Raw genomic sequence first — 16,722 nt, 5'->3', positions numbered from 1 at the left:
CTCTTTGGCATGTTTAGAGAAAAGGGGGGAATTGAAATATCACATTGATAAGCTGGTTTTGCCTCCTTAAATATGTTGTTGATGAATCAAACCTTTATTTTACGGAGACAACAGAGCTCTGCATGTGTGCAAGATGGGAACCCGTGCCTTCAGGGTAACCCCAGAACAAAGAGTATTTAGTCTGTTAAACTCAAAGAATAGAAATGTTGCCACCAACATGCTTTACAAAGTGAGAGTCCTTCATAAGTAAAATCTGGTTTCCAACAGCGTTGCAAGTAGCTTATATGGACTGATTTGAGACTAGCCAATCAGCTTCCAAGCTTGAAATTTCCCCGAACCCCTTAAGTGGAAGTGAGTGAAAGTTGCTCAGTCCTGTTGGACTCTTTGTGACCCCATGGACTATACAGTCCATGGAATTCTTCAGGGCAGAATACCAGAGTGAGTAGCCTTTTCCTTCTGTAGGGGATCTTCACAACTCAGGGATCAAACCCAGGTCTCCCGCATTGCAGGCAGATTCTTTACCAGCTGAGCCACAAGGGAAGCCCAAAAATACTGGAGTGGGTAGCCTATCCCTTCTCCAGAGCTGATCCAGGAGTTGAACTGGGGTCTCCTGCATTGCAAGTGAATTCTTTACCAACTGAGCTGTCAGAGAACCCCTTAAATTTCGCCCTAAATCCTGATGAAAAGAGATTTGAGAGCCTTACCTCTTCTCTCCTTGCCAGTTGACCTCACAATAAAACTTTGTTTTCTCAAAAGCTAATGCCATAATATTGGCTTCTCTGCATGTCTGGTGCTGAGTCCTTGCTGGGTAACACCCAGGAGTAAATTGCTGGGTCATGTGGTAATTCTCTGTGTAACTTTTTGAAGAACTCACAAATTGATGACTGCACCACTTTAAACTCTCTTGAGGGTTGTATAAGGGTTCCAATTTTTCCACATCCTTGCCAACACTTATTATTTTCTGATTTTTTTTTTAAATTGTGGGCAACCTAGTTGGTGTGAGGCAGTATCTCACTGTAGTGTTGATTTGAATTTTCCTAATGACTAATGATAGTAAGCATCATTTCATGTACTTGTTGGTCATTTGTATATCTTCTTTGGAGAAATATCTATTCAACTATTTTGATCACTTTTAAATTGAGTTGTCTTTGTTGAATTACAGATGATATATCTAGAGGAAAATATACATGATTCCTAACTCTTGAATAAGCAGTGTGCAAATATTTTCTGCCATTCTGTGTTGTGTTTTACTCTCTTGATATTCTTTTCACCAAAATGTTTAATTTTGATGAAGTCCAATTTATCTTTTTTTTTTTTTTTTTGTCTCTTACGGTTTTAGGAACATAGCAATGAAAACATTTTCAGGCCCAGGTAATGGATATTTACCCCCATGCTTTCTTCTAAGAGTTTAATAGTTTTAGCCACGTATTTACACTTTTGATTCAGTCTGAGTTAATTTTTGTATATGGTATGAAGTAAGGGTCTGACTTCATTCTTTTGAATGTGGATGTCCAGTTCAACAAAACACCATTTGTTGAAAAGGCTGTATTTTTCCCAATGATTGGTCTCGGCATCCTTGTTGATTATCAATTGGCCGTACATGTGAGGACTTCTTTCTGAACTCTCAAGTTTATTCTCTTGGTTTCTGAATCTATTCTTATGCCAGTACCACACTGTTTTGATTTCTCTAGCTTTGTAGTAAGTTGTAATATTGGGAAGTGTGAATCCAGCTTTGTTATTTTCAAGGTTTATTTGCTATTTGGCATCTCTTGAAATTTCATATGAATTTGAGAATCAGATTTTTCCATTTACGCATTAAAGGCTATGGGATTTTGACAGGGACAGTGTGGAATCTATGGATCACCTCAGGGAGTATTGTCATTTTCATTTTGTGTGTGATTGCTCAGTTGCTAAGTTTTGTTCTACTCTGCGACCTCATGGACTATAGCCTGCCAGGTTCCTCTGTCCATGGGATTTCCCAGAAAAGAATACTGGAGTGGGTTACCATGATCCAGGGACTGAACCCGCATTTCTTGCATTGACAGGTGGATTCTTTACTACCGAGACACCTGGGAAGTCCGTGTTAACAACGCTAAATCTTCCAATGTATGAATACAAATATCTCCCCATTTACTGAGCCTTCTCAGTTTCTTTCAGAGTGTGTTGTGTTTTTCAGTGTTTATGTCTTATATCTCTTTGGCTGCCAAGTATTTTATTCATTTTGATGCTATTGCAAATACAGTTGTTTTACTGGATTCAATGCTAGTGTATATAAATGTGCTTGAGTTTTGTTGATCTTGTATCCTGCAACTATGCTGAATACATTTATGAGCCCTAATAGATTGGGGAGGATTATAGATTCTTTAGAATTTTTCTGTGCATGGGTTTATGCCATCTGTGAATGAGATGGTTTTATTTCTTTTTATTTGGATGCTTATTCTTTTTCTTCATGATTGCTCTGACTAGAACCTCTAGTACAATGTTCAATAAAAGTGATAAGAGCCAGTGTCCTTGCCTTGCTCCTGATGTAAAGAGGTGGGGGAGGGACCTTTCAGCCTTTTATCATTGAGTAAGCTGTGACGTTTTTGTATATGCTCTTAACTGTGTTAAGGATTTTTTTTTTTAAAGCCATTCCTAGTGAAACATTTATTTTTTTCAAATAATTGTATTTGGATTTAGTTGATTTACAATGCTGTATTAGTTCTGCTATATAGCAAAATGAATCAGTTATACATATACATAAACCCACTCTTTTTTAGATTCTTTTCCCATATAGGTCATTACAGAGTATTGAGTAGAGTTCCCTGTGCTACACAGTAGCTTCTTATTAATTATCTATTTTACGTATAGTAATATATATACATAAATCTCAAACTCCCAATTAATCCCTACCTTCCCTTTCCCCCTTAGTAGCCATAGGTTTTTTTTTAATATAAATTTATTTATTTTAATTGGAGACTAATTACTTTACAACATTGTATTGGTTTTGCCATACATTGACATGAATCCACCACAGGTGTGCATGTGTTCCCCATCCTGAACACACCTCCCTCCCCATTCCCATCCCTCTGGGTCATCCCAGTGCACCAGCCCCGAGCACCCTGTATCATGCATTGAACCTGGACTGGTGACTCATTTCACATATGACAATATACATGTTTCAACGCCATTCTCCCAAGTCATCCCACCCTCGCCCTCTACCACAGAGTCCAAAAGACTGTTCTATACATCTATGTCTCTTTTGCTGTCTTGCATATGAGGTTATCATTACCATCTTTCTAACCTCCATATATATGTGTTAGTATACTGTATTGGTGTTTTTCTTTCTGGCCTACTTCACTCTGTATAATGGGCTCCAGTTTCATCCACCTCATTAGAACTGATTCAAATGTATTCTTTTTAATCACTCAGTAATATTCCATTGTGTATATGTACCACAGCTTTCTCATCCATTCGTCTGCTGATGGACATCTAGGTTGCTTCCATGTCCTGGCTATTATAAACAGTGCTGCGATGAACATTGGGGTACAAGTGTCTCTTTCAATTCTGGTTTCCTTGGTGTGTATGCCAAGTAGTGGGATTCCTGGGTCCTATGGCAGTTCTATTTCCAGTTTTTTAAGGAATCTCCACACTGTTCTCCATAGTGGCTGTACTAGTTTGCATTCCCACCAATAGTGTAAGAAGGTTCCCTTTTCTCCACACCCTCTCCAGCATTTATTGCTTGTAGACTTTTGGATAGCAGCCATTCTGACTGGTGTGAAGTGGTACCTTATTGTGGTTTTGATTTGCATTTCTCTGATAATGAGTAATGTTGAGCATCTTTTCATGTGTGTGTTGGCCATCTGTATGTCTTCTTTGGAGAAATATCTGTTTAATTCTTTGGCCCACTTTTTGATTGGGTCTTTTATTTTTCTGGAGTTGAGCTGCAGGAGTTGCTTGTATATTTTTGAGATTAATTCTTTGTCAGTTGCTTTGTTTGCTATTATTTTCTTCCATTCTGAAGGCTGTCTTTTCACCTTGCTTATTGTTTCCTTTGTTGTACAAAAGCTTTTAAGTTTAATTAGGTCCCATTTGCTTATTTTTGCTTTTATTTCCAATATTCTGGGAGGTGGGTCATAGAGGATCCTGCTGTGATTTATGTCGGAGAGTGTTTTGCCTATGTTCTCCCCTAGGAGTTTTATAGTTTCTGGTCTTACATTTAGGTCTTTAATCCATTTTGAGTTTATTTTTGTGTATGGTGTTATAAAGTGTTCTAGTTTCATTCTTTTCCAAGTGGTTGACCAGTTTTCCCAGCACCACTTGTTAAAGAGATTGTCTTTTCTCCATTTTATATTCTTGCCTCCTTTGTTGAAGATAAGGTGTCCATAGGTGCATGGATTTGTCTCTGAGCTTTCTATTTTGTTCCATTGATCTATATCTCTGTCTCTGTTGCAGTACCATACTGTCTTGATGACTGTGGCTATGTAGTAGAGCCTGAAGTCAGGCAGGTTGATTCCTCCAGTTCCATTCTTCTTTCTCAAGATTGCTTTGGCTATTTGAGGTTTTTTTTGTATTTCCATACAAATTGTGAAATTATTTGTTCTAGTTCTGTGAAAAATACCGTTGGTAACTTGATAGGGATTGCGTTCAATCTATATATTGCTTTGGGAAGTATACTCATTTTCACTATATTGATTCTTCCAATCCATGAACACGGTATATTTCTCCATCTATTTGTGTCCTCTTTGATTTCTTTCACCAGTGTTTTATAGTTTTCTATATATAGGTCTTTTGTTTCTTTAGGTAGATATATTCCTAAGTATTTTATTCTTTTCATTGCAATGGTGAATGGAACTGATTCCTTAATTTCTCTTTCTGTTTTCTCATTGTTAGTGTATAGGAATGCAAGGAATTTCTGTGTGTTCCCTTTCCCCCTTGGTAACCACAGGTTTGTTTTCTACATCTCTGACTCTATTTCTGTTTTGTAAATTAGTTCATTTGTACCATTTTTTTTTTAAGATTCCACGTATAAAAGATATCATATGATATTTGTCTTTCTCTGTCCTACCTCACTCAGTATGACAATCTCTAGGACCACTCATGTTGCTGCAAATGGCATTATTTCATTCTTTGTTTATGACAAGTAATATTCCATTGTATATATGTACCATAACTTCTTTATCTATTCATCCATCAGTGGACATTTAGGTTCCTTCCATGTCTTGGCTATTGTAAAAAAAAAAAAAAAAAAAAAAAACACTGCAATGACATTAGGGTGCATGCATCTTTTAGCATTGTGATTTTCTCTAAATAAATTCCCAGGATTGTGATTGCTGGATCATATGGTAGCTTCATCTTTAGTTTTTTAAGGAACCTCCATACTGTTCTCCATGGGGCTTCTGCGATAGCTCAGATAGTGAAGAAATCTGCCTGCAATGCAGGAGACCCAGGTTTGATCCCTGGATCAGGAGATACCCTGGAGATAGCTACCCACTCCAGTATTCTTGCCTGGAGAATTCCATGAACAGAGGAGCCTGGCGTGTTACATGTAGTCCATGGGTTCACAGAGAGGCAGACACGACTGAGCAAAGAACACTTTCACTTTGATTCTGACTGATGTGAGGTGATACCTCATTGTAGTTTTGATCTGCATTTCTCTAATAATTAGTGATGTTGAGCATCTTTTTAATATGCTTTTTGGCCATTTCTATGTCTTCTTTGGAGAAACAACTGTATTTAGATCTTCCACCCATTTTTTCATTGGGCTGTTTTTTGATATTGACCTTCATGAGCTGTTTGTACATTTTTAAAAGTAATCCCTTCTTGGTCACTTTGTTTGCAAATATTTTCTCCCATTCTGAGGGTGGTGTTTTCATGTTCTATATGGTTTCCTTTGCTGTGCAAAAGCTTTTGAGTTTAATTAGGTGTCATTTGTTTATCTTTGGTTTTATTTTCATTACTTATTTCATTTTCATACTTTATTTCATTACTTTCAGTAAGTGAACCAAAAAAGATCTTGCTGCAATTTATGTCAGCGAGTGTCCTGCCTGTGTTCTTCTATAAGAGTTTTATAGTGGGTAGTCTTAAATTTAGGTGTTTAACCCATTTTGAGTTTATTTTTGTGTATGGTATTAGAGAGTGTTCTAATTTCATTCTTTTACATGTAACTGTCAAGTTTTCTCAGCATCATTTATTGAAAAGACTGTTTTTTCTCTGTTGTATGTTCTTGCCTCCTTTGTCATAGATTAGGTGACCATTGGCATGTGGGTTTATCTCTGGATTTTCTATCCTGTTCATTGATCTATATTTCTGTTTTTGTTTCAGTACCCTACTATTAAGATGACTGTGTCTTTATAATGTAGTCTGAAGCCAGGGAACTGGATTTCTCCAGCTCTGTTTTTCTTTCTCAAGATTACTTTGGCCATTTAGGATCATTTCTGTTTCCATACAAATTGTAAAATTATTTATTCTAATTCTGTGAAAAATACTATTGGTAATTTTATAGGGATTGCATTGAATTTATAGATTATTTTGGGTAGTAGTGTCATTTTGACAATATTAATTCTTCCAATCTAAGAACATGGTATGTGTCTCCATCCATTTGTGTAATCTTTGATTTCTTTCACCAGTATCTTACAGTTTTCTGTGTTCAAGTCTTTTGCCTCCTTTGGTAGGTTTATTCCTAGGTATTTTATACTTTTTGAGGAGATGGTAGATGGGCTTCTTTCCTTAATTTCTCCTTTTTACCTTTCATTGTTAGTGTATAGGAATCCAAGAGATATCTGTGTATTAATTTTGTATCCTAGAATTTTTGTTTTAATTCATAGTTTTTTAGATGTGTTACCATGAAAGCATGTTAGATTTTGTTAAAGACTTTCATTCAATTGGTTCCCAAGTATTTTATTCATTTTGATACTATTGTAAATATTATTATTTTTAAATTTCCTTTTTGATTTTTCACTGGTAGTGTCTAGAAATACACTTGTGTTTTGTTTGTTGATCCTGTATCCTGTAACTTAGCTGAATACATTTATCATCTCTAATATTTTAGAGTGTTTTGTAGACTCTTTAGAGTTTTTCTGTATATAGAATTCTATTCTCTGTGAATAGAGAAAGGTTTTCTTCTTTTCATTTGGATGCATTTTATTTCTTTTTCTTTGTGATTGCACTGACTAGAGCCTCCAGTACAATGCTGAATAGAAATAGTGAGAGCTGGTATCTTTGCTTTGTTCCTGATATAAGGTGTGGGGTAGGAAGCTTTCAATCTTTTATCATTGAGTTAGCTGTGAGTTTTTTATACATGCTTTTGAGAATTTTTGAGGATTTTTAAAAAAAATTCCTAGTCTTTTTTGTGTGTTTCTCATGAAAGTACATTAGATTTTGTGAAAGACTTTTTTCTGTGTCATTTGAGATAACCATGTGAAATTCTGTTGTTCTATTAATGTAATGTTGATTCTCTTTTGTTTACCCACCTTTGTTTTTCTGCAAAGTGGGCTAAATCTCACTGGTAATGGTGTTATTTATTTTAACAGGCTGTCAGTCTTGGTTTGCTAGTATCTGGTTGAGTATGTTTGCACTTATGTTTATAAGGGATATAGGTCTGTAGTTTTCCCATGAAGTCCTTGTCTATTGATGGTGTCAAGGTAATGCTGTCCTCATAGAATGACTTGAGACGTGCTCAGTCATCTTGTAATTTTTAAATGAGTTTGAGACAAATCAGGGTTAATTCTTTAAATGTTTGGTAGAATTCAGCAGTGAAACTATTAGTATCTGGTCCTGGGTTTTTCCTTGTTGTGAGGTATTTGATGATTGATTCAATGTCTTTGTCATTTATAGGTCTGGTCAGAATTTCTAGTTCTTGACTGTTTTTGTTGGTATATATCATTAGTAAAGGTTTGAAACACTTCACTAAAACACAGATGTATCTATAAACTTTATATATCTAAGGAGATGGAAAGAATGGGCAGATAAACTAAATAACAGGGCAAACAGCTTCCTCTAATCGCCTGGACAGGGACAGGTTCTGCTGAGGTGGCCTAGGCCGCCCCTCAGGGCCACTGTGGCCTCCATCCCCCTGATTAGCCATCTTTTCCACCTCTATATCCTCCACCAAAAGGGTCCCCACCAGCCCGGGTGAGGGACTTTGTAACAGCTGTATCCCATCCTGAGACCAGACACAAACTTCTCCTGTATCTTAGAGATTCTCAGGTTTCCTCTATCTCCATCCATTGGCTTTTGAGGGCAGTGGGGCCAACATAAGTAAGCATCCAAATTCCCAAGACAGCCTGTTTCCTGTGCAATCCCCACCCCTAATTCAGCAGGCCCTGGCCCTGGAATCTACAGTTTCACAGGTCCCCCTGTGATTCTGAGGCTGGGGTTCCTGAATTGTACTTGGATGTACCCACCTTTGCCCACTCAGTGACCTTATAGAGTACACTCTAAGCTCCAGCCACCAAAATGCTTATTTTTTATGAAGTTCAGTTTATCTATTTTTCCCCCCTTTGGTTGCTTATGGCTTTGGTGGCGTAGCTATGAAAACATTTTCAATTCCAGGTTATGAATAATTACCCTGATGCTTTCTTCTAAGAGTTTTATACTTTAGGTCTTTATATTTTTTCTTTGATTAATATTGAGTTAATTTTTGTATGTAATATGAAGTCAGAGTCTGACTACATACAGAAGAATGTAGTCTTCTATATTGTGGATATCCAGTTCTCTTAACACCAGTTGTTGAAAAGACTTTTTCAACATTGAATGGTTTTGGCATCCTTGTTGAAAATCAGTTGACTGTGGAAGTGAAGGTTTCTTTCTGAACTCTCAAGTTTATTCTATAGATATCTACATCTATTCTATGTATTTCACCATGCTGTATCACTAAGAGAAACTGGAAATGTCCTTTGCCTTTTAGGTTAGGGTGTATGTTTAAGACTTATAGCCTAGAAATTCATTACACACTCCTCATAAAACCACCACTCTGGAATTCAATTTATTAAAAAACATACTCCAAAAATAAGAAATATCCACACTCCCAATTTTAAAATATTTACCCTCCTGATTGAAATATTTACTTAACCTGGAAAACCTTAACCATCAGAGGGCAGACAGAATGGAAACTACAATTACAGAAAAACTAACCAAACTGATCACATAGACCACAGCCTTTTCTAACTCAATGAAACTATGAGCCTTGCTGTGTAGGGCCACCCAAGATGGACGGGTCATGGTGGAGAGTTCTGACAAAACATAGTTCACTGGTGAAGGAAATGGCAAAACACTTCAGTATTCTTGCCTTGAGAACCACATTAACAGTCTGAAAAAACAAAAAGATATAACACTGAGAAATGAACTCCCCAGGTCGGTAGGTGCTCAATATGCTACCGGAGATCAATGGGAAAAATAGCTCCAGAAAGAATGAAGAGGCTGAGCCAAAGCAAAAACAATGCCCAGTTGTGGATGTGACTGGTGATGGAAGTAAAGTCCGATGCTGTAAAGAACAATATTGCATAGGAACCTGGAATGTTAGGTCCATGAATCAAGGTAAATTGGAAGTGGTCAAACAGGAGATGGCAAGAGCGAACATGGACATTTTAGGAGTCAGTCAACTAAAATGGACCCGAATGGGCAAATTTAATTCAGATGACCATTTTATCTACTACTGTGGGCAAGAATCCCTTAGAAGAAATGGAGTAGTCATCATAGTCAACAAAAGAGTCTGAAATGCAGTACTTGGATGCAATCTCAAAAACAACAGAATGATCTCTGTTTGTTTCCAAGGCAAACCATTCAATATCACAGTAATCCAAGTTTATGCCCTGACCAGTAATGCTGAAGAAGCTGAAGTTGAACAGTTCTATGAGGACCTACAACACCTTCTAGAACTAACACCCAAAAAAGATGTCCTTTTCATTATAGGGGACTAGAATGCAAAAGTAGGAAGTCAAGAGATACATGGAATAATAGGCAAGTTTGGCCTTAGAATACAAAATGAAGCAGGGCAAAGGTTAACAGTTTTGCCAAGAGAATGCACTGGTCATAGCACCCTCTTTCAACAACCCAAGAGAAGACTATGCATGTACATCACCAGATGGGCAATATCAAAATCAGATTGACTACATTCTTTGCAGCCAAAGATGGAGAAGCTCTATACAGTCAGCAAAACAAGACTGGGAGCTGACTGTGGCTCAGATCATGAACTCCTTATTCCAAAATTCAGACTTAAATTGAAGAAAGTAGGGAAAACAACTAGACCATTCAGGTATGGCCTAAATCAAATCCCTTACGGTTATACGGTAGAAGTGACAAATAGACTCAAAAATTAGATCTGTTAGAGTGCCTGAAGAACTATGGATTTATCACTTTATCACTTTAAATTAGTCATATCCATTCTTTACTGAACATCAATAAGGACATGGAATTTTTTTTTTAACTAGATGAAAGCAAAAGCACATTTTGTAGTGGTGTAATCAAAGTCAAAACTTCCCTGGTGGCTCAGTGGTCAAGAATCCGCCTGCAATACAGGAGACACAGGAGATGCAGGTTCCATCCCTGGGTCAGGAAGATCCTCTGGAGGAGGAAATGGCAACCCACTCCAGTATTCTTGCCTGGAAAATCCAAAGGCCAGAGGAGGATTTTCTGTATATAGGCTTATGTCATCTGTGAAGAGAGAAAGTTTTACTTCTTTTAATTTGGATGCATTTTATTTTTCTTTGTGATTGTTCTAACTCAGACCTCCAGTATAATGTTGAATAGAAATAGTGAGGGATGTTGTCTTTGCCTTGTTGCTGATGTAAAGTTGTGGTGGGAGGTGTGGGGGCAGGGAAGCTTTCAATCTTTTATCTTTGAGTTAGCTGTGGGTTTTTTAATATATGTTTTTAATAATTTTTAGGATGTTTGTTCTCATTTCTAGTCTTTGGGGGTTTTATCATGAAAGCATGTTAGATTTTGTTAAAGGCTTTTTTATGTGTCAGTTGAGATAATCATGTGAAACCCTCTCATTCTATCATTGTGATGTCAATTTTCTTGTACCGAGCCACCTCTTCATTTGTTGGATAAATCCCAGTTGATCATGGTGTATAATCATTTTAATATGCTGTCAGGTTTGGTTTGCTGAAATTTGGTTGAGTATGTTTGCAGTTAGGTTCATAAGAGAAATTCATCTATAGTTTTCTTATGATATCCTTCTTTGTTGATGGAATCAGTTGCTGCAGCCCTCATAGAATGAGTTGTGAATTGCCCAGTCATCTTCTATTGTTTTGAATGAGTTTGAGACAAATCAGGGTTAATTCTTTAAGTGCTTTTCTTTGTTGGGTGGTTTTTATTGATTGATTGAATCTCTTTGATATTTATAGGTCTGGTCAGAGTTTCTACATCTTTTAGTTTGTTTTCATGATTTGTAAAGGTTCAAAACACTTCGCTAAGACAGAAATGTATTTGTAATACTTATATTTCTAAGTCTATGGAAAGATTAATCATTTTCCTGGATCAATGTTTATTGAGTAGCTCTTTTTTCTTTTTTTTAGATTCTAGAATTAATTTTATAGCCATTTAAATAGAAATAAAAACACTGAAAAAATCAACTAAAAGTGGTAAATGCAATTGCATCCAGGAAAGGGGGCAGAGGAATGCTAATTTTCTTAGAAGTACAGCAGCACAGTTTAACCTTTTGTAAAAATTAGTCCAGAAGAAGGCAGTTCTATAGTCAGGTTGTTGTTGTTGAGTTGCTAAGTCATGTCCAGCTCTTTGGGACCTCATGGACTGCAGCACGCCAGGCTTTCCTGTCCTTTACTATCTCCCGAAGTTTGCTCGAATTTATATCCATCGAGTCAATGATGCTATTCAATCTTATCCTCTTCAGATTGTCTAGATCCAAATTCCACCTCCATTTGGTAGCTGTGTGACCTTGGGCAAGTTTACAGTGTTTGGTCTCTCTGAACCTCAATTTTCCTATTGTAAAATGGGAATGATAACAGTACCTACTGTATAAAATTTTTGTGGGAACAAAAGGTGACAGTGGTATGTAAAGGTTTGGCTGGTGAGTGTCCTGTAAATGGAAGCTTCTTGATACTATCTGTTATCAGGCTTGTCCAGACCAACCTAACTTCCTTTTCCACTTAGCAAGAGCCCCCTGCTGCTCTGGAGACCCCCGTGTGTACAATCAACTGCCTGTCTAACATTGGGCGTGTCTCTTCTCTCAGGGCCCCTTAGAGGTGGTTTCGGAAGGGCCCCAAACTTAGCCAGTCCTACCCTGACTCCAACCCCGCCCCCTGGGGGTCATGTCTTTATTTTGGTTTTTTTTTTTCTTTAACCAAGATTTCCAAACTCTGTGGTTGCCTTGCCTAGCTAAAAGAGGAAGAGGGGGATCAGCCCAAGGAGAAGAAGGAAGAGGAAAACAAGACAAACAGCCAGTGCCAGTGGAGAAGAACACATGTCTAGCGGGTCTGGTCCCGTCAGAGCTAGTGTCTGAGAATCCTGTTCTCTGCCCATCCGCAAGCCCTACATCAGACTGCCGCTTTCCTGCTGAGGCCATGGGCCCACGGACCCTGCTGATCCTGATGGTGGCCACTGCTTGGCATGGTAAGAGCAGAATCAGAGCCTTGGGGGGTAGTGGGGGTGAGAGGGTTGTGACAGGGTTCCTAGGGAAGGACTCTGTAAACCTCTGCCCCTCACTAGGGGTCCCCACTCTGTGTTTTCATCTCCCAGCCCTGGACTGCGGGTGTGTGGGTGTCTGCTTCGGAAAGGCAGTGGAGGGGAAAGAGGGTATGAATGGGGTGGAACCAGCCTGGCTAGGGCTGTGGATCTCACCCAGCTCAGATGGGTGACTGTCCATGTGTCCTGAACACATCCCTATGCCCTCAGGGCTCTTTAGTGCCTACTGAATGATCAGTGGCATGTTGTTGGGGGTGATGGACCAGTCAAAATGCTCCTCAAACCCCACTGTGCACACAGATCCCCCAGGGATCTTGTTACAGTGCAGACTCTGACTCGGTCGGTCTCAGGTGTGACCTGAGATTCTTCATGACCAGTGAGTTCCTAGGAGATGCCAGTGCCGCTGGTCCAGACCTACACTGAGCAGAGAGGCCCAGAAAGCCCCTCATGGCTCCACTGGCACTGCCAGCCTGGGACTCACGAGGCGAACTAGGCAGGATATGACTTGGAGGGATCTGAAGAAGCAATGGTCCTTCCTTGGGCAGCTTGGGCAAGAGGTCAGAAGGAGAGGTAAGAGGTTAGCCTCTGTGGCCCAGGGCTCAGGAGAGGTAAATTTTGGATGAGAGAGTACAGGACTAGCAGCTTGTCTCGGAGGAGGACAGTTGAGGGTCTGCTAGGCTGAAATCCTCCCAATCACAGGCTGCGGGGCCTCAGGACAGAGAGCTATGGAGCAGACCCCACCTGAATCCCATCCCTCCAACAGCATCAGTGATGCAGGATCTCCTGCTAGGAGGGTCCCTAACTGAAGCTGGGGGCTGTGTGCTGGACTCGTATCTACAGTAGGCCCAACAAACACATGTTAAGTTCTTTTGGCCACTCCGTGCAGCATATGGGATCAAACCCATGCCCCCTGCACTGGGAGTGTGGAGTCTTCACCATTGGATCACCAGTGAAGTCCCTAAATTTTATTGCATATCTGGAGGAACTCTAGGGAAGGATGGGGACTGTGGGTGGGGTAGGAAGGCAGCAGCATCTCCGGCCTTCCCACAGTCCTGTGGCTGCAAGACTCTGAGGAATAGGTGTGTCTGGTCCCTGAGGAGGAGCTGGCCCACTGAAGGGCTTTTTTGGGCCCAATCAGTTCCACTGGGCTTGCAAGTCTGTCCTCTTTTGTTGAGATGTAATTTACATGTAGTAGAAAGCACAGATTCTTAAGTGTCCCTGTGATGAGATTTGACAAGTATATAAGCTTGTGTCCCCACCATCTCAATTAAGATAGAGACTATTCCCCTCATCCTAGAAAGCTTTGTGGGTTTTATTTCACTCTTTTGTCCTATCTTCCTGCCCAGAAAATGCCTGTGGGAGACTGATGGGGGATGGAGGGGCTGTCCAGCATCTCGCCTGCAAGGAAAGAAGAAATGGGGACTGCAAGCTGGAAGCCTACGTTTTCAGTAGACCAGTGATGAGTGAGGGGCAGTGAAGACAAAGTTAAGGGACAGAATTAGTGTATCCTAGAGACCAAAAGAAACTTGCTAAGACTCTGGGCCAAGGAGTAGGCTGTGCCCCAAACCTTGGCATGCTGTGTGTGTGTATGTTTGTGTGTGTGTGTGTGTGTGTGTGTGTATTTTTTGTATGTGTATGTGTGTATATGTTTGTGTATGTATGTGTGTGTGTGTGTGTGGGGGAAAGGTGGGGGGTGTGGGGGCACACCCTGGCAGCTGATGATGAGGGGGGTCTCCCAAGCAAGTGGGAGGGGGTGAGAAGGTTTGGGGAGAGAGATGGCGGGGTGAAGGGGCAGAAGGGGTCCGGCCCCTACCCAGGGAGTAAAGGCCTGAGCAAGCTTTTTCCTTCCCTCCAGTCAAGCCAGCAGTGGGCAGCTGGAGCGGAAGCTGAGGGTGTCAGCCCTGTCCTGCATGAATGCTAGAGACAACAGGACAAAATAAGATAATGCCTCTCTGACTACACTTCCAGGAGGCCGAGGCTGGAGTTAGAGGACAGGGGAAGGGCGGGGGAGGGAGAAGGCACCTGTGAGACCCAGCAGGGGCAGAAGCGGAATATAAGTCACAGAATCTGAGACCGGGGGATATGACAGGCGTAGGCTGTGACCTTTGAAAGTTAGCACTTCAGCTGTGAGAGTGTCAGGATCTGAGAGGAGGTAAGGAGGGTAGTAGTTGAAGCAGTTATACAGGACAGGAGAGCTGACTCAGGCAGAGGTTGTTTATCACCTCCTTGAATCCTCCCAGGACCTTTCAGAGGTGGAAATTCAGATCAAAGGTTAAGGGTCAAAGGTTAAGCAGTCTACTTAGTTAGCAAGGGAAGAGCCAAGTTTTAGACCCAGGTTGGCATAGCCCAATGGTAAAGAATCCTCCTGCCAATGCAGGAGATGCAAGAGACTCAGGCTCCATCTCTGGGTCAGGAAGATCCCCTGGAGGAGGAAGTGGCAACCAACTCCAGTGTTCTTGCCTGGAAAATTCCATGGACAGGGGAGCCTGGCGGGCTACAGTCCATGGGATTGCAAAATGTCAAACATGACTGAGTGACAACTGGCTGACATGAGCCCACAGTCAAGCTCTTCCCTCCAGTACCCCACCCCCACCCCATGCCCTGCATGGCTGCAGCAGTAATAAGCCAGCACCTGCTCTGTTGGGACTTGCCAGCAGCCTGCCCAAAATGATGTTTGCCCCTCTCCCTGGTGGTCAGCAGCACAGGGAAGCCTGGCTACAACCCCCAGGTGTTGGTTTCCGCAGTATTTCTCTGGTCACTCCATCCTTTATGCGAATCAGAAGCTTGGGAAGAGAGCCTGCACATCTCTGATGTGTACAAAATCAAAACATAAATTAAGTCATCCTGAAATAATTTGACAGAGAGGATCTTTCTGATTCTGGGGTTTGTGGTGAGGGCAGGGTGCAGTGGGATGGAAAGGCCCATTTAAGAAGCTTTTGTGCAGTACTTACCTGGTGGTCCAGTGGTTAAGAATCCACCCTCCAATGCAGGGGATGTGGGTTCAATACCTGGTTGGGGACCTAAGATCCCACATGCCACATGGCAACTAAGCCCACACATCGCAACTTTAGAGCACTTATGCTGCAACAAAAGATCTCACGTGCTGAAACTAAGACCTGATGCAGCCAAATAAAAGATCTCACATGCTGAAACTAAGACCAGATGCAGCCAAATAAATAAATATACTTTTTTTTTTTTTTTTTTTTTAAGAAAAAGCTTTTGTGCAAGATGATGAAGAGTCCCTGAATTTCCCTAGTTCCCTCAGGGTTGGGATGTCTGTGACCCCATCACTGGGACAGATAGATTGGACTCAGTAGGGGGGTACCTCGTAGGTCAGTGGCAGATTTGGGTCCCACAGCCTGGGACATGCCTGTGCCCAGCAGGTGGTACTGCCTGTTTCAGGGGGTGAGGGGGTCTTTCCCCTAAAGGGGACAGTGGCCAGGAAGCAGAAGTGAGAGCCTCTCTGGGAGAAGGACTGCAGGCTGAGCGGAAACGGGGGCTAGGCCGGGTGCCAGCAATGTGTTTCCTCCTGCACAGGCTGGAGGGCGCCTGGCAGCCCCTCCAAGTCCTTGAATCGGCTCTCACTTCCCTCCTTTACCCCTATTTTAGGCCCTGGAAAAGTGCTGACACTGCAGAGACAACGGGCCTTCTTCCCGGAGGGCCTGAGATGAGTTTCAAGTTCTCTTTTCTCCTTCAAGAAAATTTTCCTTAAAAGAGACTGTCTCCCTAGTAAACACAGCAGGGCTGGGATGTTATGGTGGGCTTCTGGTGGTAGACTAGATAGTAAATAGAATGGCTAACCTTTGCTGAGTTATTTATATTTGGTGACAGGTGATGTTCTAAAGCTTTCTGTGCATTTAAATCTCCCAACATCCCAATAAATGGGAACAAATTTGGTCCCCATTTTTTAAGTGGGGAAACTGAGGCACAGAGCCTCTGAACCTCTCCACTGTGCTACAGACCAGATGTCCAGTGATGAGAGAAGGCACACCAGAAGACTCTGAACTCTGCTATGCTAAGATCCCGCACCCCTTTTCTTCTTCTTTTATTTCTTTAAAATATTTTTTTAAAGGTATATGCATTTTTATGTTTTTGGCC

General features: G+C 40.9%; 1 protein-coding gene across 1 annotated transcript in view; it reads left to right on the top strand.

Annotated features, from left to right (window-relative positions):
• The first annotated feature begins 12,344 nt into the window (after window positions 1–12,344).
• CSF1R (colony stimulating factor 1 receptor) overlaps window positions 12,345–16,722 on the top strand; it is a 33,014-nt gene continuing 28,636 nt past the window's right edge. The window contains exon 1 of the mRNA XM_070465635.1: window positions 12,345–12,552. Within this exon, the coding sequence (XP_070321736.1) occupies window positions 12,504–12,552 (49 nt within the window). The 5' untranslated portion in view covers window positions 12,345–12,503. The remainder of the gene's footprint in view (window positions 12,553–16,722) is intronic.

Source organism: Odocoileus virginianus, chromosome 3 (genome assembly GCF_023699985.2).
Source record: "Odocoileus virginianus isolate 20LAN1187 ecotype Illinois chromosome 3, Ovbor_1.2, whole genome shotgun sequence".
In the NCBI taxonomy this organism is placed as follows: domain Eukaryota; kingdom Metazoa; phylum Chordata; class Mammalia; order Artiodactyla; family Cervidae; genus Odocoileus; species Odocoileus virginianus.
This window is presented reverse-complemented; position numbering and strand designations above follow the sequence as displayed.